General features: G+C 39.5%; 1 protein-coding gene and 1 long non-coding RNA gene across 4 annotated transcripts in view; one reads left to right on the plus strand and one right to left on the minus strand.

Annotated features, from left to right (window-relative positions):
- LOC101684076 overlaps positions 1 to 2,423 on the minus strand; it is a 97,017-nt gene extending 94,594 nt beyond the window's left edge. For 2 of the 3 annotated variants that reach the window (XR_001180499.2, XM_013059376.2), the window contains exon 1: positions 2,276 to 2,423. Coding sequence is in view for 2 of the 3 variants with exons in the window: in XM_013059376.2 (XP_012914830.1) it covers positions 2,276 to 2,408 (133 nt within the window). In the remaining variant the exon portion in view is untranslated. Of the gene's footprint in view, positions 1 to 2,087; positions 2,245 to 2,275 lie in introns of those variants that run through there. The other variant, XM_004739369.3, reaches the window with a different exon arrangement.
- LOC123394849 lies at positions 2,345 to 2,792 on the plus strand. Its single transcript, XR_006609562.1, has 2 exons — positions 2,345 to 2,503; positions 2,666 to 2,792. It is a non-coding gene; the product is annotated as an uncharacterized LOC123394849 (long non-coding RNA).
- The last annotated feature ends 24,559 nt before the right edge of the window (positions 2,793 to 27,351 follow it).

Here is a 27,351-nt window from a genome sequence, read left to right on the forward strand (position 1 = left end):
ACCCCCCACATACCTGTAACATGGTCTTCAGGAAGAGTGAAAATTAACCTCATGAACTTTTCATTTAAAGAAATTACATCGGGGCACCTGGGTGGCTCAGTGGGTTAAAGCCTCTGCCTTCGGCTCAGGTCATGATCTCAGGGTCCTGGGATTGAGCCTCACATCGGGCTTTCTGCTTAGCGGGGAGCCTGCTTCCCTTCCTCTCTGCCTACTTGTGATCTCTCTGTTGAACAAATAAATAAAATCTTAAAAAAAAAAAAATTATGTCATGACCTACAAGGCTGTTATAGGACTTGACCTGCAATATATAAAGAACTCTTACAGGGGCACCTGGCTGGCTCAGTCGTTGAAGCATGCGACTCTTCATTTTAGGGTTAGGAGTTCGAGCCTCAGCATTAGTTGTAGAGATTACTTAAAAATAAAACCTTAGGGCACCTGGGTGGCTCCGTTGATTAAGCCACTGCCTTCCGCTCAGGTCATGATCCCCGAGTCCCAGGATCAAGTTCCGCATTGGGCTCCCAGGTCCCCCGGAGTCTGCTGCTCCCTCTGACTTTCTCCCCTCTCATGCTCTCTCTCACCGTCTCTCATATAAATAAATAAAATCGTTTAAAAAAAAAATTCTCTCTCCTCTCCCTGTCTCTTCTGCTTGTACTCTACCTCTCAAATAAATAAATAAATCCTTAAAAAAAATCTTCTCTAAAAAAATTTTTTTAATCTTAAAAAAAAGGAACTCTACCAATTCCATGATGAAAAAACAAATAATCTAATTTTAAAAGTGGGCAAAGGATATGAATAGACATTTCTCCAAATATATACAAATAGCTGAGCACATGAGAAGACCTTGCTCAACATCATTACCCATCAAGAAAATGCAAATCAAAACGAGACACCATTCACACCCACTAGGAGGGCTAGAATTTTTTTCTTAACCACTGGAATTTTTTTTTTTAATTTAAACTCAATTAGCCAATATATAGTACATATTTAGTTTCAGATGTAGTGTTCAATAATTTATTAGTTGTGTACAACACCCAAGGTTATGTCACATAGGATGGCTAGAATTAAAAACAAAACAAAACAAAAAACAGGCAATGAGGGGCGCCTGGGTGGCTCAGTGGGTTAAGCCTCCACTTTCAGCCCAGGTCATGATCTCAGGGTCCTGGGATCGCGCCCCCCAACGGGCTCTCTGCTCAGTGAGGAGCCTCCTTCTCTCTCTCTCTGCCTACTTGTGATCTGTCAAAGAAATCTTTAAAAAAAAAAAAAAAAGGCAATGAAAAGTATTAGCAACGATATGAAATCAGAACCTTCATGTCCTGCTGATGGGAATATAACATGGTCCAGTTGCCTTGGGAAACAATCTGGCAGTTCCTCAAAATGGGAAACATACAATTACCCTATGACCCAGCAATTCTACTCTTAGGTATATACCTAAGCAGAGCTGACTGAGAAACTCAGCATTAGCAAGACCCTGAAAGAGCTGGAAGCCTGGCAGAAGAATTTGTATCATCGTCGCAGGTCAGGAAGCTTCTGAGCATGGGAATAACACAATCAGATCTGCGTTTCGTACGTGCAAAATTCAAGCGGACTCGTCACTTCTGTACAAAGGCGAAACGAGCAATAAAATGCCTTAAACGTATAGCAACACCCCACAGATAAGAGGGGGATTCAAGAAGAACCAAGTATTAAAATACAAGAATTTCTGTGGATTTTTACTATTATACACATCGCACCGACTGACACGCACACACGCACAGATGCCCTGTCCCTAACACGAAAAATGATTTCTACTGCCAGAGCCCTGCAGCGAGTGCAGGGGCGACGGCGACAAAAATCACGACGACCGTTATCAGGAAACCCTTTCCCAGTCGTCCTGACAGGGTCTCCCTCACGCTGGGGTAACTCAGCACCGCCCGCAAGGCGCCCAGTTCCGCCCCTCAGAGGGGACCCCCAGCTCCTCACAAACGCGCTCTTACAAACGCTGGACGCGGACGGCAGGGCAAGGTCACGGCTAGCTGCTGCCCACCGCCCCACAACCCCCGGGACGGAGGGAGGAAGCACCTCGCAGCGACCCAAGGCGCGGAACCCACCAAGGGCCCCCGACGCCAACCATACAGCGGGAAGGTCGCGACCGAGCGAAGGGGCGAGCCGCCGGGAGGTGACCCCTGAGGGCATTCCCCGGGCAGCAGCCCACAGGAAGCGCAAACGCAGCCTCCCACACCGCGGGAACAAACATTTCCAAAGAGACCGTGACGCTTGGAGCGACGCGGAACCTAACCTGCCGGGCTTCGGAGCAGCACGCAGCGGAACGCAAGCGCCCTCCTTCCGGACGCGGTAGAGAGGGCGGAAAAAGCCCCACCCCGGCACGCCGGCACGCCGGCAAAGAGCAGTCGAGACTTCCGGTGCGGCATCCTCGCAGGTGTAGAGCGTCAGGTCGCGCCGGCTGGGCTGGGCTCCGTACTCCGGTCTACCAAACACAGCCCCAGGCCGGGATTCCCAGGTGGAGGTGAGGGGAGGGGGTGCGCCTCAGCTTCTCAGACGCTCCCACTCGCACCCGCATGTCAGAACCTCTCTTTCCGCTTTCAGCGTCTCATTAGCCCTCAGCGTACATTCAGCCCGCAGCGCTAGTGGAGGGAATTTAAACCACCGGTTTATTTGCCTCCTGCAGGGTCTGGCGCTTTGGCTCACCTCCAAGGACATGAAACCACTGACCATCGGGGTCCCGCTCTGGCTGTAAAGTCCATCTTGCCCCATTCTGCTGAGAAATTTGGCAACATTAAATTTCCTTTTATTCACCAAATTTTTATTAAATGCCTACTGTGCTCCAGGGAATACAAGGGGGTAAGAAAAAACAATGTAACCTAAGTTAAGTAATAAAATGAGGGGCGCTTGGGTGGCTCAGTGGGTTAAAGCCTCTGCCTTCGGCTCAGGTCATGATCCCAGGATCCTGGGATCGAGCCCCGCATCGGGCTCTCTGCTCAGCGGAGCCTGCTTCTCTCTCTCTCTCTCTCTGCCTACTTGTGATCTCTCTCTGTGTCAAATAAATAAATAAAATTAAAAAAAATTAAGTAATAAAATGAATAATAACAATTTATCTGGTACATTTGTTATGAAGATCTAAAGTGCTTAGTTAAGTAGGGTCTGGCCCCGTGTAAGTCATCAATGAATGTTAGCTATCCTTATTTTCATTTTGATCATAACCCTGCAGTCATTGATTTAGGAAGGATGTTAGAGCTCGAAGTCAGCGGCCAAGAAAGAATTCTTGAGCGGTCTTTAGTGCAAAAAGCTGGTTTTATGAAAGTTCAGGGAGAGAACCTGTGCGCAGAAAACTGCAATGGGGTTGTTAAAGGGTGGTGATTAAATACCTTCAAGTCGGTAAGGGGTTAGGGTTAGCCTAAGTCTCTAAGGAATTTTGGAAACAAGGTTTCCAGAAGATTGAGGGAGTCACTCATTGTTGGGAAAAGGTCATTTAAAAGATCTTATAAAACCTCAGTCATGAGACCCTCCAGATGTATATCCGTGGGTCATATGCTTGGGGGATGATCGCTAACAGGTTTCTTGGGGAGTAAAGATAAAGGAGGTTTCCAAAGGAATTTCTATATGTTATAGAAGACCTACGGGGTCCTGGGGGTTAGGCTAAGATTGCATTTGGCCCTTAGCAAAGTGTCAACATCGAGGCAGCTGAGTCCCTAGAGGAATGTCACTCTGCCTGTTTTGTCAATGGGCAGCAAGCAGTAAGGAAATTTTTCTTCTGCCTTTGTTTCCCACGTCATCATCACCACTATTACTATCATTATTTACTTTTTTAATGTCAAATTTTAAGTTCAAGTACCTTTCCTCCAAAAAGTAGAGTCTCAGTATTTGTGGGTAATCTAAATTTGATATGTTCCATAACCAGACTAGTCAAGTTCAATGTCATTTCAAACCTGGAGTTCCCTGTGTTTCTGAAGGTCTTGTGGGGATATCTAATAAGTTTCCTTGTTTTCTGATAGAGCTAATATGAAGATTAAATGAGATTAGATAGCACTGATGATGTAAGTGCTCAAAAATATTGTTTATTACTTTTAAGTCTGCTTGAGACAGGGATTCTACCTCTCACCGCCACAAGTATCCTGTCTGATACTTTCTCTCTCCCCTATATATTTAAGGACAGGATCTGCTTTGCTGCCTCTTAACTTCCAAGGAGCCAGGGCAGGGGTAGGAGGTAGAGAGATGAGGAGGGGCTGACTGTAGTCCTGTCAATGAGGGGTAATAGTAAGTGGTGAAATGACAACTTCGAGAAATTCACTCAACAGCAACAGAGTCAAATCCACCAAATCTAGGGGCACCTGGGTGGCTCAGTGGGTTAAGTCTCTGCCTTCAGCCCAGGTCATGGTCTCAGGGTCCTAGGATCGAGCCCTGCATTGGGCTCTCTGCTCAGCGAGGAGCCTTTTACCCTTCTCTCTGCATGCCTCTCTGCCTACTTGTGATCTCTCTCTCTCTGTGTCAAATAAATAAATAAAGTCTTAAAAAGAAATTCCAGCATATCTAGTCTATCTCAGCAGCTGCCTAGAACTACCAAATCAGAATAGAATTACTACATATGGTAGTTGTTCATGTACATGGAAGAATCATTTTATGCATATTAATATTCTACTACTTTACTAAATTGTTTTATTGTTTGGAGCTGATTCTTTTAGATTTTCTTTTTCTTTTTTTTTTTTAAGAATTTATTTATTTGTTTGACAGACAGAGATCACAAGTAGACAGAGAGACAGGCAGAGAGAGAGGAGGAAGCAGGCTCCCTGCTGAGCAGAGAGCCCGATGTGGGGCTCGATCCCAGGACCCTGGGATCATATCCTGAGCCGAAGGCAGAGGCTTTAACCCACTGAGCCACCCAGGCACCCCTTCTTTTGGATTTTCTATGATAACGATCATGTCATTGAGATAAAGTTTTACCTTAATCCTTTCCAAATTTTATAACTCTAATTTCTCATATCTAATTGTATTGACTAGTTATTTCCAATAAAAATATTTAATAATAGTGAAGACAGTAGGCTTCTTTGTCTTATTTTACTTTTAATGGGCTTTCTCCAGAATGCTCCCATTAAGAATGCTGCTGGGGGGCACCTGCGTGGCTTAGTTGGTTGAGTGTCTGCCTTTGGTTCAGGTAATGATCCCAGAGTCCTAGGATCAAGCCCTGAGTCAGGCTCCCTGCTCGAGTTCCTTCTCTGTCTCTCTCAGTCAAATAAATAAATAAAATCTTTAAAATATAAAATAAATTTTTTCAAAAATATGCTGCTGTTTTGGGACACTGGGATAAATCTTTTATCATGTTAAGGAAGTATCCAGCTATTTAGAGAATAGGCAAAATTTTGACACAAAGCATTGAGCATCCCACTACATCTTGTCATAAAAGTACCTATAAACTAGACAATATTTGTCTCAAAGACACTAATAAAATTAACATTGGCTAAGTTGGAATCAATGTCCTTTCTTACCTAATCTTACATAATATCATCATGAAATTGAATCCTTACTAGGTTATTTACAAGTAATTCCCCTGTGACATTCTGATCTTTAACCCTGGAAAAGATATCTTTTTACAGATATCTTTTATTTTTTATTTACTCCAAAGTCTATGCTAGCTCTTCACTTTTGTTACAGGAAATTGCATGGATCTACTATAGTCTGGTTATAAAAGTTGTGTCTGTTCAAATATGCTGGTTGTAGAAAATAGGAACATTTTTACAATGATAAAGAGATTAAGTCATCAAGAGATATAACAATCCTAAATTTGCATGCACTTATAGCAAGAATTTTGATACCTGTGAAACAAACTAAACAGTGAATTAGAAAAACCAACAATAAAAAAAAAAAAGAAAAAGAAAGATCAACAATTATAGTGGGTTATTTTAACCTTCCTCTCTCAGGAATGAATAAAACAACTAGGCAAATAAAACAGTAAGTGTATAGAAGACTGGAGAACATTATCAACCAACTTGACCTATTGATATTTATAGAACACTTTGTAAAAAGCAAAATGTATCTTTAAGTGCATAGAATATTCACTTTTATGCTGATTCATAAAACAAATCTCAATAAATTTAAATAGATTGAATTCATGCAATATGTTATGTGGCTATTGTACAATTATATAATATAACAATTATATTAGAATAAAAAATTACATTTATAATATATAGAGCATATAACATAATTGAACTAGAAATTACTAACAGAAAAATATCAGGGAAAACTCCAAATATTTTGTAATTAAACAACATATTTTTAAATAGCCTATGGGTCAAAGACGAAATCATAATGACGCGATAAATATCTAAAACTGAATACAAATAAAAATGCATAGAAAAGTGTAGAACACAGAGCAATGGTACTTAGAAGGAAAAATCATTGCTTTGTATGTTTATATCAGAAAAAAAGGAAAATCTAAATTATTTAAGCTTCCACTTTAAGAAATTAAGGGAAAAGAAGAGTAGTAACAAATGAAATAAAGATACTTCTGGAAATTAATTGAATAGAAAACGTGCTTCTTTTAAGGGATAAATAAAATTAGTTAACATTTAGCTATAGATCTGATCAATCAAAAAAAGAAGTGGGGACACAAATTAACCAATATCAGGAATGAGAGAAAAGAAATCAGTGCAGATCCTGTAGATATTAGTAAAAAAAGAAGGAATTCTGCTGCTAGTAATAGCTGAGTACATCCATGGAGCAACCCTTCTACAGGTAAAAACTGCAAACTCTGGGCCAAGTAGAAAAAATAACTACTTGAAGATAATGGGAGAACAGCACAAGAAAGTATATATTGCAGAAGAGTTAATGTTTTTGTAAAAAAAAGAAAGAAAGAAAGAAAGAAAGAAAGAAAGAAAGAAAGAAAGAAAGAAAAAAGGAAGGAAGGAATGGGACACGGGAGTTTCCCATTTATATGGCTTTTTGCTTGAGGGCAAACCCTAGTTCTTCCTTTATTTTATTTTGCTTTGTTTTTTATTAAGTTCAATTAGCCAACATATAGGACATCATTAGTTTTTGACATAGTATTTAGTAATTCATTAGTTGTGTGTAACACCCGCTGCTCATCAGATCATGTGCCCTCCTTAATGCCCATCGCCCCACCCCCATCTCCCTTCTGCAATCCACAATCTGTTTCCTCGAATCCAGAGTCCCTCATTCTTTCTCTCCCTCCCTGATTTCTTCCCATTCAGTTTTCCCTTCCTTCCTCTATGACCCTCAGTGCTATTCCTTATATTCTGCGTATTAGTCAAACCATATGATAATGGCTTTCTCTGATTGACTTATTTCACTTAGCATAATTCCCTCCAGTTCCATCCATGTCAATGCAAATGGTTGGTATTCATCCCTTTTGATGGCTGAATAATATTCCATTATAGATATGAAACATATTTTCTTTTTAAGATTTTATTCATTTATTCATCAAAGAGAGAGAAAGTGAGAACAAGCAGGGAGAGCAGCAAGCAGAGGGAGAAACAGGTTCCTCGCTGAGCCAGGAGCCAGATGCAGGACCCTGGGATCAAGACCTGAGCTAAAGGCAGCTACTTAACTAACTGAGCCACCGAGGCATCCCTGAACCACATCTTCTTTATCCATTCATCTGTTGAAGGACATCTGGACTCCTTCCACAGTTTGGCTCTTATTGACATTGTTACTATGAACATTGGGGTACGGGTGTCCCTTCTTTTCACTAAATCTGTATTGTTGGGGTAAATACCCAGTAGTGCAATTGGTGGATCATAGGGTGGCTCTGTTTATAACATCCTGAGGAATATCCACAATGTTTTCCAGAGTGGCTGCACCAGCTTGCATTCCCACCAATAGGGTAAGAGTGTTCCCCTTTCCCCACATCTTCACCAACACCGTTGTTTCCTGTCTTGTTAATTTTGGCCATTCTAACTGGTGCAAGGTAGTATCTCATTGTGGTTTTGATTTGTATTTCCCTTATGGCTAATGATGTTGAACGTTTTTTCATGTGTCTGTTAGCCATTTGTATGTCTTCTGCCCATTTCTTGACTGGATTCTCTGTTTGTTGGGTGTGGAGTTTGATAAGTTCTTTATAGATCTTGGATACCAAATCCAAATCCATTATCTGTAATGTCATTTGCAAATATCTTTTCCCAGAGAATGATCCAGTTTCATACTGCATGTGGCTGTCCAATTTTCCCAGCACCATTTGGTAAAGAAACTGTCTTTTTTCCATTGCATATTCTTTCCTGATTTGTCAACAATTAGTTGACCATAGAGTTGAGGGTCCATTTCTGTGCTCTCTATTCTCTTCCATTGATCTCTGTGTTTGTTTTTGTGCCAGTACCAGGCTATCATGATGATCACAACATTGTAATATAGCTTGAAGTCAGGCATTGTGATCTTCCCGGCTTTGGTTTTCTTTTTCAACATTCCCCTGGCGATTTCGGGAGTCTTTCCCGGTTCCCTACGAATTTTAGGATTGTTTGTTTCAGTTCTATGAACTATGTTGGTAATATTTTGGGAGGGTTTTCATTGAATGTGTAGATTTCTCTGGCAGCACAGACATTTTAACAATGTTTATTCTTCTAATCCATGAGCATGGAATGTTTTTCCATCTCTTTGTGTCTTCCTCAATTTCTTTCATAAGTATTTTTTAATTTCTAAAATACAGATCCTTTACCTCTTTGGGTTGGGATTATTCCAAGGTGTCTTATGGGCTTTGGTGCAATTGTAAATGGGATCAATTACTTAATTTCTCTTTCTTCAGACACATTGTTAGTATAGAGAAAGGCAACTGATTTCTGTGCATCTATTTTATATCCTGCCACATTGCCGAATTCCTGTATGAGTTATAGCAATTTTGGGGTGGAGACTTTTGGATTTTCCACATAAAGTATCATGCCATCTGTGAAGAGGGAGAGTTTGAACTCTTCTTTGCCAATTTGAATGCCTTTTATTTTTGTTATCTGATTGCTGAGGCTAGGATTTCTGGCACTATTTGAGCAATAGTGGTGAGAGTGGGCATCCCTGTCATGTTCCTGACCTTAGGGGGAAAGCTCTCAGTTTTTTCCCATTGAGAATGATATTCTCTGTTGGCTTTTCATAGATGGCTTTTATGATATTGAGATACGTTCCCTCCAATCCAATGCTTTGAAAACTTTTAATCAAGAACGATGCTATATTTTGTCAAAGCTTTTTCTACATCAATTGAGAGGATCATATGTTTCCTATCCTTTGTTTTATTAATGTGACCTATTATGTTGATTGATTTGTGAAGGTTGAACCATCCTTGCATCCCAGGAATAAATTCCGCCTTGTCGTGGTGAATAATCTTTTTAATGTACTCTTGGATCCTATTGGTTACTATCTTGGTGAGTATTTTGGCACCCATGTTCATCAGGGATATAGGTCTGTAATTTTTTTGATGGGGTCTTTGGTCTTGGGATCAAGGTAATGCTGACCTCATAGAATGAAGTTGAAAGTTTTCCTTCCATTTCTATTTTTTGAAACAGCTTAAGTAGAATAGGTGTTATTTCTTCTTTAATGTTAGATAGAATTCCCCCTGGGAAGCCAGGTGGCCCTGGACTCTTGTTTTTTGGGAGGTTTTTGATTACTGCTTGAATTTCCTTGCAGGTTATGGGTCTATTCAGATGTTCTACCTCTTCCTGTTTCAGTCTTGGTAGTTTATAAGTTTCCAGAAATGCACCCATTTCTTCCAGATTGCCTAATTTGTTGGCATACAGTTGCTCATAATATGTTCTTAAAATTGTCTGTATTTCTTTGGTGTTTGTTGTGATCTCTCCCCTTTCATTCATGATTTTATTTAATTTGGGTCCTTTCTCTTTTCTTTTGAATAAGTCTGGCCAGAGATTTATATATATTTTTTCTTTTTTATATTTTTCTTATGTGTTTTCTTTTTTTTAAATTCTTTTCTTTTTTTTTTTCTTTTTTCTTTTTTTTTTTCTTTCTTCCTTTTTGAACCTCTTTTTATCCCCTTTCTCCCCCCTCATGATTTTGGATCTCTTCTAATTTGGTTAAAGCATATTTTCCTGAGGTTGTTGCCACCCTTTTAGTATTTTACTGGCCCCTTCATATACTCTTATCTGGACAAAATGACAAGACGGAAAAATTCAACACAAAAAAAAGAACAAGAGGCAGTACCGAAGGCTAGGGACCTAATCAATACAGACATTGGTAATATGTCAGATCTAGAGTTCAGAATGACAATTCTCAAGGTTCTAGCCGGGCTCGAAAAAGGCATGGAAGATATTAGAGAAACCCTCTCGAGAAATATAAAAGCCCTTTCTGGAGAAATAAAAGAACTAAAATCTAACCAAGTTGAAATCAAAAAAGCTATTAATGAGGTGCAATCAAAAATGGAGGCTCTCACTGCTAGGATAAATGAGGCAGAAGAAAGAATTAGTGATATAGAAGACCAAATGACAGAGAATAAAGAAGCTGAGCAAAAGAGGGACAAACAGCTACTGGACCACGAGGGGAGAATTCGAGAGATAAGTGACACCATAAGACGAAACAACATTAGAATAATTGGGATTCCAGAAGAAGAAGAAAGAGAGAGGGGAGCAGAAGGTATACTAGAGAGAATTATTGGGGAGAATTTCCCCAATATGGCAAAGGGAACGAGCATCAAAATTCAGGAGGTTCAGAGAATGCCCCTCAAAATCAATAAGAATAGGCCCACACCCCGTCACCTAATAGTAAAATTTATAAGTCTCAGTGACAAAGAGAAAATCCTGAAAGCAGCCCGGGAAAAGAAGTCTGTAACATACAATGGTAAAAATATTAGATTGGCAGCTGACTTGTCCACAGAGACCTGGCAGGCCAGAAAGAGCTGGCATGATATTTTCAGAGCACTAAATGAGAAAAACATGCAGCCCAGAATACTATATCCAGCTAGGCTATCATTGAAAATAGAAGGAGAGATTAAAAGCTTCCAGGACAAACAACAACTGAAAGAATTTGCAAACACCAAACCAGCTCTACAGGAAATCTTGAAAGGGGTCCTCTAAGCAAAGAGAGAGCCTACAAGTGGTAGATCAGAAAGGAACAGAGACCATATACAGTAACAGTCACCTTTCAGGCAATACAATGGCACTAAATTCATATCTCTCAATAGTTACCCTGAATGTTAATGGGCTAAATGCCCCTGTCAAAAGACACAGGGTATCAGAATGGATAAAAAAACAAAACCCATCTATATGTTGCCTCCAAGAAACTCATTTTAAGCCCAAAGACACCTCCAGATTTAAAGTGAGGGGGTGGAAAAGAATTTACCATGCTAATGGACATCAGAAGAAAGCAGGAGTGGCAATCCTTATATCAGATCAATTAGATTTTAAGCCAAAGACTATAATAAGAGATGAGGAAGGACACTATATCATACTCAAAGGGGTGTGTCCAACAAGAAGATTTAACAATTTTAAATATCTATGCCCCCAACGTGGGAGCAGCCAACTATATAAACCAATTAATAACAAAATCAAAGAAACACATCAACAATAATACAATAATAGTAGGGGACTTTAACACTCCCCTCACTGAAATGGACAGGTCATCCAAGCAAAAGATCAGCAAGGAAATAAAGGCCTTAAACAACACACTGGACCAGATGGACATCACAGATATATTCAGAACATTTCATCCCAAAGCAACAGAATACACATTCTTCTCTAGTGCACATGGAACATTCTCCAGAATAGATCACATCCTCGGTCCTAAATCAGGACTCAACTGGTATCAAAAGATTGGGGTCATTCCCTGCATATTTTCAGACCACAATGCTCTAAAGCTAGAACTCAACCACAAAAGGAAGTTTGAAAAGAACCAAAATACATGGAGACTAAACAGCATCCTTCTAAAGAATGAATGGGTCAACCGGGAAATTAAAGAAGAATTGAAAAAAATCATGGAAACAAATGATAATGAAAATACAACGGTTCAAAATCTGTGGGACACAACAAAGGCAGTCCTGAGAGGAAAATATATAGCGGTACAAGCCTTTCTCAAGAAACAAGAAAGGTCTCAGGTACACAATCTAACCCTACAACTAAAGGAGCTGGAGAAAGAACAAGAAAGAAACCCTAAGCCCAGCAGGAGAAGAGAAATAATAAAGATCAGAGCAGAAATCAATGAAATAGAAACCAAAAAAACAATAGAACAAATCAACGAAACTAGGAGCTGGTTCTTTGAAAGAATTAATAAAATTGATAAACCCCTGGCCCGACTTATCAAAAAGAAAAGAGAAAGGACCCAAATAAATAAAATCATGAATGAAAGAGGAGAGATCACAACTAACACCAAAGAAATACAAACTATTATAAGAACATACTATGAGCAACTCTACGCCAATAAATTTGACAGTCTGGAAGAAATGGATGCATTCCTAGAAACATATAAACTACCACAACTGAACCAGGAAGAAATAGAAAGCCTGAACAGACCCATAACCAGTAAGGAGATTGAAACAGTCATTAAAAAATCTCCAAACAAACAAAAGCCCAGGGCCAGATGGCTTCCCGGGGGAATTCTACCAAACATTTAAAGAAGAACTAATTCCTATTCTCCTAAAACTGTTCCAAAAAATAGAAATGGAAGGAAAACTTCCAAACTCATTTTATGAGGCCAGCATCACCTTGATCCCAAAACCAGACAAGGATCCCACCAAAAAAGAGAGCTATAGACCAATATCCTTGATGAACACAGATGCGAAAATACTCAACAAAATACTAGCCAATAGGATTCAACAGTACATTAAAAAGATTATTCACCACGACCAAGTGGGATTTATTCCAGGGCTGCAAGGTTGGTTCAACATCCGCAAATCAGTCAATGTGATACAACACATCAATACAAGAAAGAACAAGAACCATATGATACTCTCAATAGATGCTGAAAAAGCATTTGACAAAGTACAGCATCCCTTCCTGATCAAAACTCTTCAAAGTGTAGGGATAGAGGGCACATACCTCAATATCATCAAAGCCATCTATGAAAAACCCACCGCAAATATCATTCTCAATGGAGAAAAACTGAAAGCTTTTCCACTAAGGTCAGGGACATGGCAGGGATGTCCATTATCACCACTGCTATTCAACATAGTAGTAGAGGTCCTAGCTTCAGCAATCAGACAACAAAAGGAAATTAAAGGCATCCAAATCGGCAAAGAAGAAGTTAAATTATCACTCTTCGCAGATGATATGATACTATATGTGGAAAACCCAAAAGACTCCACTCCAAAACTGCTAGAACTTATACAGGAATTCAGTAAAGTGTCAAGATTTATTGATCTTATCAGTTCTTTCAAAGAACCGGCTTCTAGGTTTGTTGATATTTTCAGCTGTTCCAGTTTCCATTTCACTGATTTCTGCTCTAATCTTTATTATTTCTCTTCTTTGCTGGGTTTAAGCTTTATTTGCAGTTCTTTCTCCCGGTTCTTTAGATGTATGTTTAGCTTGTGTAATTGGAATTTTTCTAACTTTTTGAGGGAGGCTTGGATTGCTATGTCCTTCCCTCTTAGGACCGTCTTTGCTGTATCCCAGAGGTTTGAACTGATTTGTTTTCATTCCCATTAGTTTCAATGAATTATTTTAATTCTTCTTTAGTTTCCTAGTTGACCCATTTGTTCATTAGTAGGATGCTCTTTAACCTCCAAGGGTTTGAGTTCCTTCCAAATTTCCTCTTGTGATTGAGTTCCAGTTTCAAAGCATCATGGTTTGAAAATACATAGGGAATAATCTTAGTCTTTTTGGTATTGGTTGAGACCTGATTTGTGATGCAGTATGTGAGGAGAGAGAGAATATTAAGCGGATTCCATGCTCAGGTTGGAGACTGATGATAGGCTTGATCTCACGACCCTAAGATCATGATCTGAGCTGAAATCATGAGTCAGATGCTTAACCAACTGAGCCATCCAAGTACCCCCATCTGTTTTGTTTCTTAAATTTTGCAGAAGAGTGAAATCATATGATATTTATCTTTCTCGGATTTATTTCACTTAGCCTAATACAGTCTAATCCCAACAGCATCATTGCAAATGGCAAGATTTCATTCTTTTTGATGGCTTAGTAATATTTTATTACACACACACACACACGCATATGCATACCACATCTTCTTAATCCACTCATCAATCAATGGATATTAGGGCTCTTTCCATAATTTGGCTAATGTGAATAGTGCTTCTATAAACATTGGGGGTGTATATGCCCCCTTTGAATTAGTATTTTTGTGTCCTTTGGATAAATACCTAGTAGCACAATTGCTGGATTATAAGAGAGCTCTATTTTTAACTTTTTGAGGAACCTCCATACTGTTTCCAGAGTGGCTGCACTAGTTTGCATTTCTACCAACAATGTAAGACGATTCCCCTTTCTCTGCATCCTCGCCAACATCTGTTGTTTCCTCAGTTGTTAAACACAGCCATTCTGACTGGATGTGAGGTGGTACCTCACTGTGCTTTAGATTTGTATTTTCCTGATGTGGAGTGATGGTGAGCATTTTTTTCATTTGTCTATTAGCCATTTGTATGTCTCTTTGTAACTGGATTATTTATTTATTTTTATATTGAGTTTGATAAGTTCTTTACAGTCAACTTTTAGTTTTGTTGACTGTTTCCTCTGCTGTGTAGAAGATTTTATCTTGATGAAGTCTCAATAGTTCATTTTTTTCTTTTGTTTCCCTTGTCTTTGGAGATGTGTCTAGTAAGAAATCACTACAACTGAGGTTAAAGACATTGCTGACTAAGTTCTCCTTTCAGATTCTGATGGCTTCCTGTCACACATTTATGTCTTTCAATCATTTTGGATTTATTTTTTGTGTGGTGTAGGAAAGTGGTCCAGTTTCATTTTTCTGCATGTGGCTGTCCAATAGTACCAACACCATTTGTTGAAGAGACTGTCTTTTTTCCAATGGATTTCCTTTTTTAAAAGATTTTATTTATTTATTTCAGAGAAAGAGAAAATCTGAAGCAGAGTCCACACTGAGCATGGAGCCCAACATAGGGCTCGATCTCATGACCCCGGGATTGTGACATGAGCTGAAACTAAAAGTTGGAGGCTTAACTGCCTGAGCCACACATGCACCCCTTCACCAGATATTTTTTCCTTCTTTGATGAAGATTAGTTGACCATAGAATCGAGGGTTAATTTCCAGCTTCTCTATTCTGTTCCATCGATCTATGTGTCTGTTTTTATGCTAGTACCATACTATATTGATGATACAGCTTTGTAATACAGCTTGAGGTCCAGAATTGTGATGCCATCAGCTTTGATTTTTCTTTTTCAACATTCCTTTGGCTATTCGGCATCTTTTCTTTTTCCATACAAATTTTAGGATTATTTGTTCCAGCTCTGTGGAAAATATCGAAGGGGTATTCTGATAAGGATTACATTGATTGTGTAGCTTGCTTTGGGTAGCATAGATGTTTTAACAATATTTGTTCTTCAAATTCTTAAGCATGGAATGTTTTTCATTTTTTTGTGTCTTTTCCTCAATTTCTTGCATAAGTGTTCTATAATTTTTAGAGCACAGATCCTTTACCTCTTTGATTAGATTTATTCCTAGGTATTTTCTGGTTTTTGGTGCAACTGTTAATGGAATTGATGGCTTGATTTCTTTCTTCTGCCTCATTGTGAGTATACAGAAATGCAACTGAATTCTGTGCATTGATTTTATATCCTGCAAATTTGCTGAATTCCTGTATGAGTTCTAGCAATTTGGGGTAGTGTCTTTTTAGGTTTTCCATGTAAAGTATCTTGTTTGTGAAGAGTGAGAGTTTGACTTTTTTGCCAATTTGGATACCTTTAATTTCTTTTTGTGGTCTAATTGTTGAGGCTAGGACTTCCAGTTTTATGCTGACCAACATTGGTGAGAATTGACATCCCCATCATGTCCCTGACCTTGGGGGGAAAGCTCTGTTTTTCCCTGTTGAGGATATTTGCCGTGGGTCTTTTATATATGGCTTTTATGATATTGAGATATATCCCCCCTCTCCCTACAAGGTCAATGTTGTATTTTGTCAAGTGCTCTTTCTTCAACTATTGAGAGGATCATATGGTTCCTGTCCTTTCTTGTATTAATGTAGTGTATCACAATGACTAATTTGCAGATGTTGAAACACCCTTGTAGACCAGGAATAAACCCCACTTGGTCATGGTAAATAATTCTTTTAATGTACTGTTGTATCTAGTACTAGAATCTTGGCAAAACTTTTGTATCCATGTTCATCAGCAATGTTGGTCTGTAATTCTCCTTTTTGCTGGGGTCTTTGTCTGGTTTGGGTCCTCAAGATAATGTTGGCCTTGTAGAATGAGTTTAGAATTCTACTGGGAGGCCATCTAACCCTGGACTCTTGTTTTTTGGGAAATTTTTGATTATTGATTCAATTTCTTTGCTGGCTATGCATCTATTCAGGTTTTCTATTGCTTCCTGTTTCCATTTTGGTAGTTTATATGTTTCTAGGAATGCATCTATTTCTTCCAGAATACCTCCTTTGTTGGCATATAATTGCTCGTAATATTCTCTTATAATTATTTATATCTCTGCAGTGTTCGTTGTGATCCCTCCTCTTTCATTCATGATTTTATTTGTTTAGATCTTTTCTTCTTTTTGATAACTCTGGTTGGGGTTTGTCAATCTTACCAATTCTTTCAAAGAACTAGTTCCTAGTTTCGTTGATCTGTTCTACTGATTTTTTCTTTTTAATTTCTATATCATTGTTTTCTGCTCTAATCTTTACTCTTTCTCTTCTCCTGCTTGATTTAGGCTTTCTTTGCTATTCATTTTCCTGCTCCTTTAAGTGTAAGTTTGTTTATTTGAGACTTTTCTTGTTTATTGAGAAAGGCCTGTATTGCTAGGTATTTTCCTCTTAGGACAACCATCACTACATCCTAGATGTTTTGAACTGTTGTGTTTTCATCTTCACTTTGTTCCATGTGTTTTTTAAATTATTCTTTAATTTCCTGGTTGACCCAGTCATTCTTCAGTAGGATGTTCTTCAACCTCCATGTATTTGTGATCATTCCCAATTTTTTCTTGTAGTTAACTTCAAATTTAAACCATTGTGATCTGATGATAGGCATGGTATAATCTCAGTCTTTTTGTACTGGTTGAGACCTGATTTGTGACTCAGTATGTGATCTCTTCTGGAGAATATTCCATGTGCACTTGAAAAGAATGTGTATTCTGCAGCTTTAGGATGGAATGCTCTGGTCTGTGAGGTCCATCTGGCCCAAGTGGCATCAAAGCTCTTGTTTCCTTATTGATCTTCTGCTTAGATTATCTATCCATTGTTTTGACTGAGTGTTAAAATTTCCTACTATTATTCTATTATTGTCAATATGTTTCTTTGATTTTGTTATTAATTGATTTATATATTTGCTCCCAAGTTAGGGACATAAATACAACTGTTAGATTTTCTTGTTGGTTAGGCCCCTTTATTATGATATAATGTCTTTCTTCATTTCTTATTACTGTCTTTGTTTTAAAAATCTAGTTTGTCTGAAGTAAGAATGGCTACTCCAAGATTCTTTCAATGTCCCTTGTCATGATAAATCATTTCTCACCCCCTTTCAATCTGAGGGTGTCTTTGGATCTAAAACAAGTCTCTTGTAAACAGCATATCAATGAGTCTTGTTTTTTAATCCATTCTGATAATCTATATCTTTTTAAAAATTTTTTAAAGAAGATTTTATTTATTTATTTGACACAGAGAGAGAGAGAGAGATCACAAGTAGATAGAGACAGGCAGAGAAAGGCGGGGAAGAAGGCTTTCTGCTGAGCAGAGAGCCTGATGCTAGGCTCGATCCCAGGACCCTGAGATCACAACTCGAGCTGAAGACAGAGGCTCAACCCACTGAGCCACCCAGACACCCCATCAAAAGACATACTATGTCTTTTGATTAGAGCATTGGGGCCCTTTACATTTATAATAACTATTGAAAGATCTGACATTAGTGTCATTGTATTACCTGTAAAGTCACTGTTCCTGTAGATTGTCTCTTTTCCTTTCTGGTCTTTGTTACTTCTGGGCTCTCTCTTTGATTAAAAGATCGCCTTTAATATTTATTGCAGGGTTGGTTTAGTGTTCACAAAATCCTTTAGTTTTTGTTTGTCCTGGAAACTCTCTCTCCTTCTATTCTAAATGACAGTCTGTCTGGATAAAGTATTCAAGGCTGCATATTGTTCCCATTTAGCATGATGAATATATTGTACCGTTCTTGCATGCCAGGTCTCTATGGGCAGGTTGCTGCCAGCCTTATGTTTCTTACCTTGTAGCTTAAGGACCTCTTGTCCTGAGCCACTTTCAGGAATTTCTCCTTAACTTTGCTATTTACAATCTTCATTATTTTATGTTGAGTTGTTGCCCCTCCCTTTTAAAATTGATTTTGAGGGAGTTTCTCTGTGCCTCCTGGATTGAATGCCTGTTTCTTCCCCCAGATTAGGGAAATTCTCAACTACATTTTGTTCAAATAAATCTTCTGATCCTTTCTCCTATTCCTCATCTTCTGTGACCCCTTTTATCCACATATTATTTCTCTTTATGGAATCACTGAATTCTGTATGTTTCCCTTTGTGATCCAATACTTTTCTTTCTCTCTTCTTTTCAGCTTCCTTCTTCTCTATCATTTTATCTTCTTCATCTATGATTTGCTTCATTCATCTTGTTTTTATAGTCTCCACTTGGGACTGCATCTTGGTAATAGCATTTAAAATTTTGGCCTGACTAGAGTTTAGTTCATTTCTTCACTAAAGGATTTTCTAGTTTCTCCTATGCTTTTTTAAGCCCAGTGACTCTCTTTAAAATCACTCTTTCATATTCTAGTTCAGACACTTACTTATATTGTAAGGGCCTGGTTGGCCAGAGGGAGTCATTTTGTGTTTATGTAGTGAACTTAGATTGACCCTATGCAGTAAACTTAGATTGACTCCACCCCTCCCAGAGGAACTTACTTGCAAAGCCTAGATACAAGGGCAGGTCAGGCCAGGTGAAGATATCCAATCATTGGGGCACACATATATCTACTAGGGTAAATTGAAATTCAATTGGCCACCCGTGTGTTACCTAGCAGTTTTTTTCTGTGTGTGGCAGACTTAGCATGACTGTGCAGTGTTCTCTGCGTATTGCAATCTCATTGGCCACCTGTGTATAACCCGCCTAAACTACCTCTATAAAAGTTAGTATGTGAGGCGGGGAGGGGTCGCCTCTTTGCAAGAGATGGACCTGACTGGTCCGTATGATTCTCAATGCTTGGCACAAAATAAAGCTTTGCTTGACCTTTGCTTTGTATCAGTCTCACTCCTTTGATTATGGACCCTAACAATATCTGTATTGATGAAATCCTTGGTGGTGAGTACTACCTCCTTTCTTTTGGTGTGAATTTCTCCATCTCATCATTTTTGTCCATAAAAGAAAAGAAGAAAGAAAGTCAAATAACTACAATAACAAAATAACAGAAAAAAAACACATAAAACAAAACAAACAAACAAAAAACCCCACAAAAACAAAACTAAAACAAAAAACTAGATCCTGGGTGTGTTTTGGTTTGCTTGTTAAAAAGAAACTAGATCCCAAAGTAAAAAGGAAAGAATAGCACATATATAAGTAAAATAAAATATAATGAAAGGAAACAAAAATTAAAACTTATATTAAGTATATACAAAAATAAAATTTCAAAAAGAATTTAAAAATAAAATAACTAAAAATAAACCACGAAACACTGAAGATTAAAAATATAAGGATTGCTATATACTGTTCTCCCCAAGAGCTGAAACTTTGTACCCCTTTATGATCAGTAGTCTTTGCCAGAGTGGGCTGTATGTGCTGGTCTTCTGGGGGAGTGGCCTGTTGCTGCTGATTCTCCCGTGAACTTGACGAAGTGTACAGGGAGGCAGGGTTCTATATAAGTGGCTCCAGACCCGCTTTGGTGATGCTGTTTTTTTTCCCAAAGGCTTCAGCTCTGATGGGCGGGATGAATATGGCTGCTCCACCCCCATCCCCCACCCTCACGCCTTCCCCCCTCACCCCTAGAGCTGAAAACACACTCCCCCCACTCCTCAGTGAACCCTCAGAAAAAAGCAATCACTCTTATTTCCCTGGTTTCCACCAGAACTCTATTTACCGAGCCTGTGACCAAGCATTTGTTTTGTTTTGTTTTGTTTTTTTTTTTTCAGATGCTCCAGTGAGTTTCAAAATTCTAAATCTTAGGTACTCTCATGTCAGGGACCCATGCTGTTCCCCTTGGGGAAGGACGGGGATCTTGTCATACTTATGCCTTTTGCTGTCCCCATCTAGGAAAGCAGTCACATGACCGTGCAGCGGTTCAGTTTATGCCTTCACAGAGAAGAAAGCTGGCAGCCAGACTTGCTGTTCTCAGAGCTTCCTTGCGCCTATGACTGGGAATTCTGCCCCACTCAGGCACCACCTGTTCTTGGAACCCCAAAGATCCTCCAACCATGCTGTCCCACCCCAGATTCCACCCTGCTTCACCATCTGAGCACCTTTAAGCCAGGCACATCCCCCACTGAGGCAGGCTTCCAAAAGTTCCAGTTTTTCACTCTGCTGCTTCTAATACTTCGTGGCACTCTCCTTAAGCAAGCTCCCTCCTCTCCACCATAACTTCAGCTATATCACACTGGATTCAAGTCTCTGTACCTCTTACCTTCCAAATGGTATTTGTTTTTCTACTGGTAGACTTTACTGCATTTGTCTTTTTCAGATCTCCGATTGATTTCTCCACTGTTCAAGATGATTTGATAACTAACTAGTTGTATTCCAGGGATGAGACACATTTAGGGGTGCCCTGCTCCTTCGCCATCTTAACTCCTCCTCCTATATACTATTTTTTGTTTAAGCCATAGTAGTTTGGGTTTTCCTCACTTTCAAAAGAAAAATATCTAATACTTTTAGACACTTTAAATAAGTTGTATCATTTAATTTCACAAAATCACAACTATAATTTATTTTCACTACAATGCATCTCATTATACTATTATTTTCATTTTAAATGAGGTAACTAAAACTTAGAAATATTTTGTAGCTTGCACAAGATGCATGACTCATTGAACCAAGTTCAAGTTCATATCTAGTTTAAACCACCCACAATACAGTAGAAGCCCTCTTACTCATGTATTCTGCATATAAATGATTCATTAACCCAAAGAGCCGAGATGGAGAATTACTTTAAAATGATACACACATATTTCAGATACTTTAACTTAAAAAACATAAATGTGCATTTGTTTGCCAATCTTTTCTGTAGATTCAAGACATTTGTTAGTGTATAGCATTTCATATCATCTTTATTGCATAAATGACACCAAAAATCGTGAAAGATTTCTAGTTTTTATTTCTTTAAAGGAGGACTTTAAGATACTTGCAAAGCAATAAGAGTGCCAAGCCTCACATAGACCTTCTTCTTCTTCTTCTTCTCCTCCTCCTTCTTCTTCTCCTTCTCCTCCTCCTCCCTCCCCTTCTTCTTGTTCTTGTTCTTGATCTTGTTCTTGTTCTTCTTCTTTAAATTAAGTAAGGCTCCACACCCAACATGGGGCTTGAACTCATGACCCTGAGATCAAGAGTTATGTGTTCTACCAACTGAGCAATCCAGGTGCCCCTCACATATGTTCACTTCTATCAAGTTTTTCTAAGGCATTCAACTTAAATCTTAGAAACAGTAGCTTCTTTTTATATTAATTCTTTGTTATATTTATATATTTACTTAAAGGACATAATTATAATAACTACTACTGGCATTGGCATACATGGACTGTATTAGCTTTGTATGGCTGACATAACAAACTTCCACAAACTAGGTGACGTAGAACCACAAAAAGTTATTATCTCACTGCTCTGGTGGCTAGAAGTCTGAAATCAGGTATATAAGTGGGCCATGTTTTCTATGAAACCTGTAAAGGGTATATTTTTCCTTGTCCCTTCCTAGTTTCAGATAGTTTGCTGGAAATTGTTGATGTTCCTTGGCTTATAGATGCATTACTCCAATTCTTTGTCTCCACATGGCTGTTTTCTTCCTGTGTATGTCTATTTCTGTGTCCAAATTTCTCCTTTTCATAAGAACACCAGAAATATTGGATTAGAGCCTACCCTAATGACCTTGTTTTAACTTGAATACCTTTAAAGACTCTATCTCCAAATTAGGTCACATTCTGAGCTGCTGGGAGTTAGGACTCTTAACAGATCTTTTTTAGGGGACATAACATACACCCCCTTTTTAGGGGTTGAGACCCATAACAGTTCTCTCTTCTCTACTTGGCAATGCTACTTGGCAAGCATTACCCAGGTGGTGGGTACAAAAGTGGGCATGTCATACTGGGGCTATGAGTATTTAGCATTCGTCAATCCGTTTTGCAGAGAGTAAAGAAAATATAGGCTAATACAAGGAGTCACTACAGAAAGCCCACTGTCAGTTGTGGAAGAAACTAAAGGGGTAGAGAGGTGAATGATGAGACAGGGAGTGAAGCCATTTTTTCTGGGTAGGCAATTTAAACAGCATAAAATGGGGCAGTCTTCATAAGAAATATTCCCAGGAAAGGAGGAATCCCTCCAAATCTTAAAGGGGATCCCTATGTAACTCTTTGAAAGACACAAGGGTTTTACTGTTACAGTGGACAATGTGGTAATCCCTTCCCAGCTGTGTGTTCCTCACATTCAACATTTTTAGAACATACAGATATGTTTTTTATAACTCCAAATTTTTTCTGCTTCCTTCTATAAATAAAGTCACATTTTTATTTATTCCCCATGTTTTTCAAGATGATCATGCCTACCCACATATGCAGGTCCTTATGCAGTGCCCCCCTCCTCAGGTGGTATCTCAGAAGGTTCATAATCAGGCCAGTATACACTGGATACTGCACTCTCCAGACTTTGCCTGACATGCTTCCAAAACTACAACACTCTCAAAGCTCTATCATCCAGAACTATTTCTTTAACATATTTTCCCAGTGCCTTACACCAGTGCTCATAGTATATGCCCAGTCAATATTTGTAGAATGCTGGACTACATTATAGCCTTAGATGTCAGAGTAAGTATGACCTACTAGCCATTGCTTTTGGTCCCCTTTATTCTCCAGTCTATCCTGCAGTTAGATGGAACCAATGGGCTACAGAGCCTTAAAATTGCATTCAGATGACTTTGAAGGGAGAGAGCTGGAGCTTGGAGTTAATGTGTTTCAATCAGCTCTAAAATGAAGTTATCAAAGGTGGGGTTAAGTCTAGAGGAAATTTTTTATTGGGAGAGTCAAATCTGACATTCACCTCCAGCTTCTTGCTGAGGGGACCCATTTGTCCCTTCAGGAAGCTTTATTGGACTGGACCCAAGAGAACTGCATGACCCACAGCTGACCCATGGGAAAACACAAATGTGTCCTATGAACTACTGACCCTTCGTGCATGCTGACCAACTCCAGCACAGCAGCACATGGCTAGATTGTCTACCCCAGCTGTCTGAGACCTGTCTCTCCCTGGTGGGAGATAGATAACTGTCCAGAGAGTCCCCTAGCTGTACTGACTCTGGTACTCTGGTTCTGCAGCCTGACTCTGGTAGCCCATAAGTGTGATATGAGGGAAATAGGCCTGCTGCAGCATTTCTCAAATGGAAAGAAGGGGAAGTCACAGCACAAGGACTCATCAGAGATTTCTTCACCAAATCTTCTTTCCATTTTTGTTTTTTCTTGTATCCTTGGAGCTCTGATCCTAGAATTTTACACTTAGTGTATCCTGTTGTTTTAATAAAAATCTATATAAAATCTGTTGCTCATAGATGGGGGGAAATGTGCAGAGAATGATAGAGAAATGGCACTGGAGCTCTACCATAGCCCCTTATTTGTTTAATGATTTTTGAGTGGGGTTTTTCTGTTACTTGTGGATGAAGACAGTCTATTACTTGTCCCCACAACCTACCACAGAGTCCTTCAGGCCAAAGACAGTTACTACTTTGTACAATGGGAAGTTCTTAAAAAAAGGATTAGAAACTGAACATAAAATCAGACTTCACAAGGATTAAGTAAGCTAACACATTTGCAACACATCATTTCCAGAAAGTTAGAGTGTGAGTGGTTCCATCCTTACACTCTATATTCAAGGACACATGTGACACCTCTCACAGGCTTTTTCAAAGTTCCTCTGGGTATGCTACTATGACTCAGCAGTGAGTATCTGTGGGTTTTGCTTAGCCAGCTTCTCTCTTTCCAGTAACGGAGTTCAACATTCTATTTTGGGAAACTACCTCTTCCCTAATAGTTTACTTGAAGTGATCTTGCATTCAGATCCCTGAGGTTAGCTTATAACCTAGGCTTTGCTGGTGAAAATATGGCATCCTTTTTGTGCAGTTATTTTTTTTTTAAGAAAGGGCATATCATGACACAAGAGGAAGTATTAAGGTAGATAGAAGAGATAGAGATAGGCATAATAAATAATAGAAGACACTAAAAGGTGTAAGTGCTATGGGAAGAAATACAGCAAACCAAGAAAATCAGGAGCAGGGCAGGTGATAATTTTGAATAGAGTGGTCAGACTAGTTGTCACTGAAGTGGAATTTAAGCAAAGATCAGAAAGAGTGGGAATCAGCCATGCATTCCAGAGAGGGACCAGCCAGTGCAAAGGCCTCATGGCAGAAGCCTGCATTTCATGTTCAAGGAAGAGCATGAAGTCCAGAGTGACTGAACCAGAGTAACCCAAGGGGAGGGTCATAGTCAGTAGATGAGGCTGCAGACGCAATAGAGAAGCAGATCGTGTAGGGCCTTGTAGGGCCTCTTAAGTGTTTTGGCTTCTATTCTGAATTAAATGGGAAACCACTGGAGGGTTTGAGCAAAGAAGAGACATGATCTTTCATTTTTTCAAGGTCATTCTTTAAAAATTTATTTATTTATTTATTTGAAAGAAAGTAGGCAGAGCAGCAGCTGAGGGGTGAGGATGGGGGGATGCAGGTTCCCTACTGAGCAGAGAGCCCAATTCGGGCCTTGATCCCAGGACCCTGAGATCATGACCTGATCTGAAAGCAGAGGCTTAACCCATTGAGCCACCAAGGCGCCCTTTTCAAGGTCATTCTTGTCTCGCATGGGGATAAACTGCAGGAAGGCCAGAGAAGAGATCTCAGTGACTCAAGCAAGAGAAAGGTAATCAGATTCTAAATATGCTAGGAAGATCCAGGCAACAGAATTTACTCACACATGGATGTAGAATAAAAAGAAAGGTTAGTCAAGGATAACATCAAAGTTTTTGAACTGAATGACTGGAAGGCTGAAGTTGCCATTGATGTGGTGATAATATGGGAAGGATAAATTTAGGAGAAAAATTCAGGGCACAGATTAGGACATGTTATATTATTGACACATATTTGTGTTATATGCTATGTTATGTGTTATATGTCACACATGTTATATAATTTACACCAAGAAGTGATATTAAGTGGAGAGCTTGAGAGAAGAGTATGGAGTTCAGGAGACAGGTATGGGCTAGGGATAAAAATTTAAAGCTGATTAAAAAGCTTGCCTTCTCTTCCCATGCTGGACAAAAGCCTCATTTAGTTAAGCAGGCTTATTAGGTCATAGGAAAAAGGATAAGAATTCTTTGCTGAGGGAAAAAAACAGTCAACCTTAGGCCAGAGTCCTGATTCTTGGAAGACTGTAGAGTCTGAAAAATCAGAAATCAGTTTCTCGGACAATAAGTGCACTGGCAAAATCAGTCTGAGGCAACTATTTTTGGAATTCCTGAGTCTGATGAAAGCTTGTAACATACAGGGGAAGACAAGGATTTGGTAAATTGCTCTAATTTCAGCTCTTAGCATAGTAGAAGCTCCCCATCCCCTATCTCCAGCCCACGTGGCAGGCAGCTAGGCATGTGTTTCTGTAGCAGCTTACATGCAGCTTGCAGAAACCAGGAGTCTTTCTACAAAATATCCATACCCTGATCACTGATTGCTAATTAAAATCAAGTAAGTCTAGTCTAAGAAGTGGGTAGCCATTACTGTTGCAGTTCCCTTTGTTGTTGCAAGCCCTGTCCACCTCAACTGAATTGACTTTCAGGGGAATTATAGGGCCAATGCCTTCCTCCCCCATTAGGGTTTGTAATCAAAGGAGCGAGACTGATACAAATGAAGGTCAAGCAAAGCTTTATTTCGCACCAAGCATTGAGAATCAAACTGACTGGTCAGGGCCGTCTCTTACAAAGATGCGACAATGACGACGACGACCCCGACAACGATGACCCCAACGATGACGACCCTACCCCAGCCTCACAGAATAACTTTTATAGTGGTGGTTGAGCCTGGCATATACACAGGTGGCCAATGAGATTGCAGTACACAGGGAAAACTGCACAGTCATGCTAGGGTGGCAATATGGGTGGCCAATTGAATTTCAATGTACCATAGTAAATATATGTGTGCCCTACTGATTGGCTATCTCCTGGCCTGGCCTGCCCTTGTATCTGGGCCCTGCAAGTAAGTTCCTCTGGGAGGGGCAGGGTCAATCCAAGTTTACAATGAAATGGCTCCCTCTGGCTAACCAGGCCCCTACATTCCCCCCTTTCCTTTGGAAATTAGTCAAATCCTTGACTTTTCAGCCAGTTCTATGTTCTCCTGTTGTAAGGGGTTATATTGAGCATGTAAGACTAACATTTTTATCGCTCTAATTTTCTTTTGTACAAATGACATTACGGCGTTTATAATGCAGGGGCCAAAAGGTAACATTAGTGCACAGTTGGCTGATGCATTAGCCATTCTCTGCTTTGTATAACTTTTTCATTTTTCTTAATTCCATTTGTCTAATTTCCCACCTATACTTTTTTGACTTATGAGGTGACTCAGAAGCTCTTACACAAACAGGTAACAATAAGAACAACAATGAACTCAGTCTTTTGAGTCTTAGCTTTAATCCACGGTCAGTGGGGTCCATTGGCTGTAGCTTCCATCTCTGGGGGGTGTCCTCATCCTCGGCTCATTTGATATGACCTGTGTGAATCCAGGCCCTGATACCTTCTACTTTTATTGCCATGGGGGTGGTCAGGATGACAGTAAATGGTCCCTTCCAGCGAGGCTCCAAATTTCCCACTTGATGGTGACATATCCAAACCAAGTCCCCGGGTTGGTAAGGATGTGGTTCCACCTCTGTCTCCGTCTCAGTGTGGGCAGTTCGGATCCCTGTGTGGGCTCTTTTTAAGACAGACTGTAATGTCTGCAGTGACTGGAGTACAGGCTGATCAGTCATTTTTGCTAGGGCAACCTCTTGTACAAGCTGAGGGCAGAGCAGGGTGGGGGGGTCTCCCAAACATTATTTCAAATTGGGTCACCTTGTTTAAGTAGGGTGTACACTGTGCGCTGAGGAGAGCAAAAGGAAGGA

The sequence above is a fragment of the Mustela putorius genome, unplaced genomic scaffold (assembly GCF_011764305.1).
Source record: "Mustela putorius furo isolate JIRA1106 unplaced genomic scaffold, ASM1176430v1.1 tig00003845_pilon_pilon_pilon, whole genome shotgun sequence".
Classification (NCBI taxonomy): domain Eukaryota; kingdom Metazoa; phylum Chordata; class Mammalia; order Carnivora; family Mustelidae; genus Mustela; species Mustela putorius.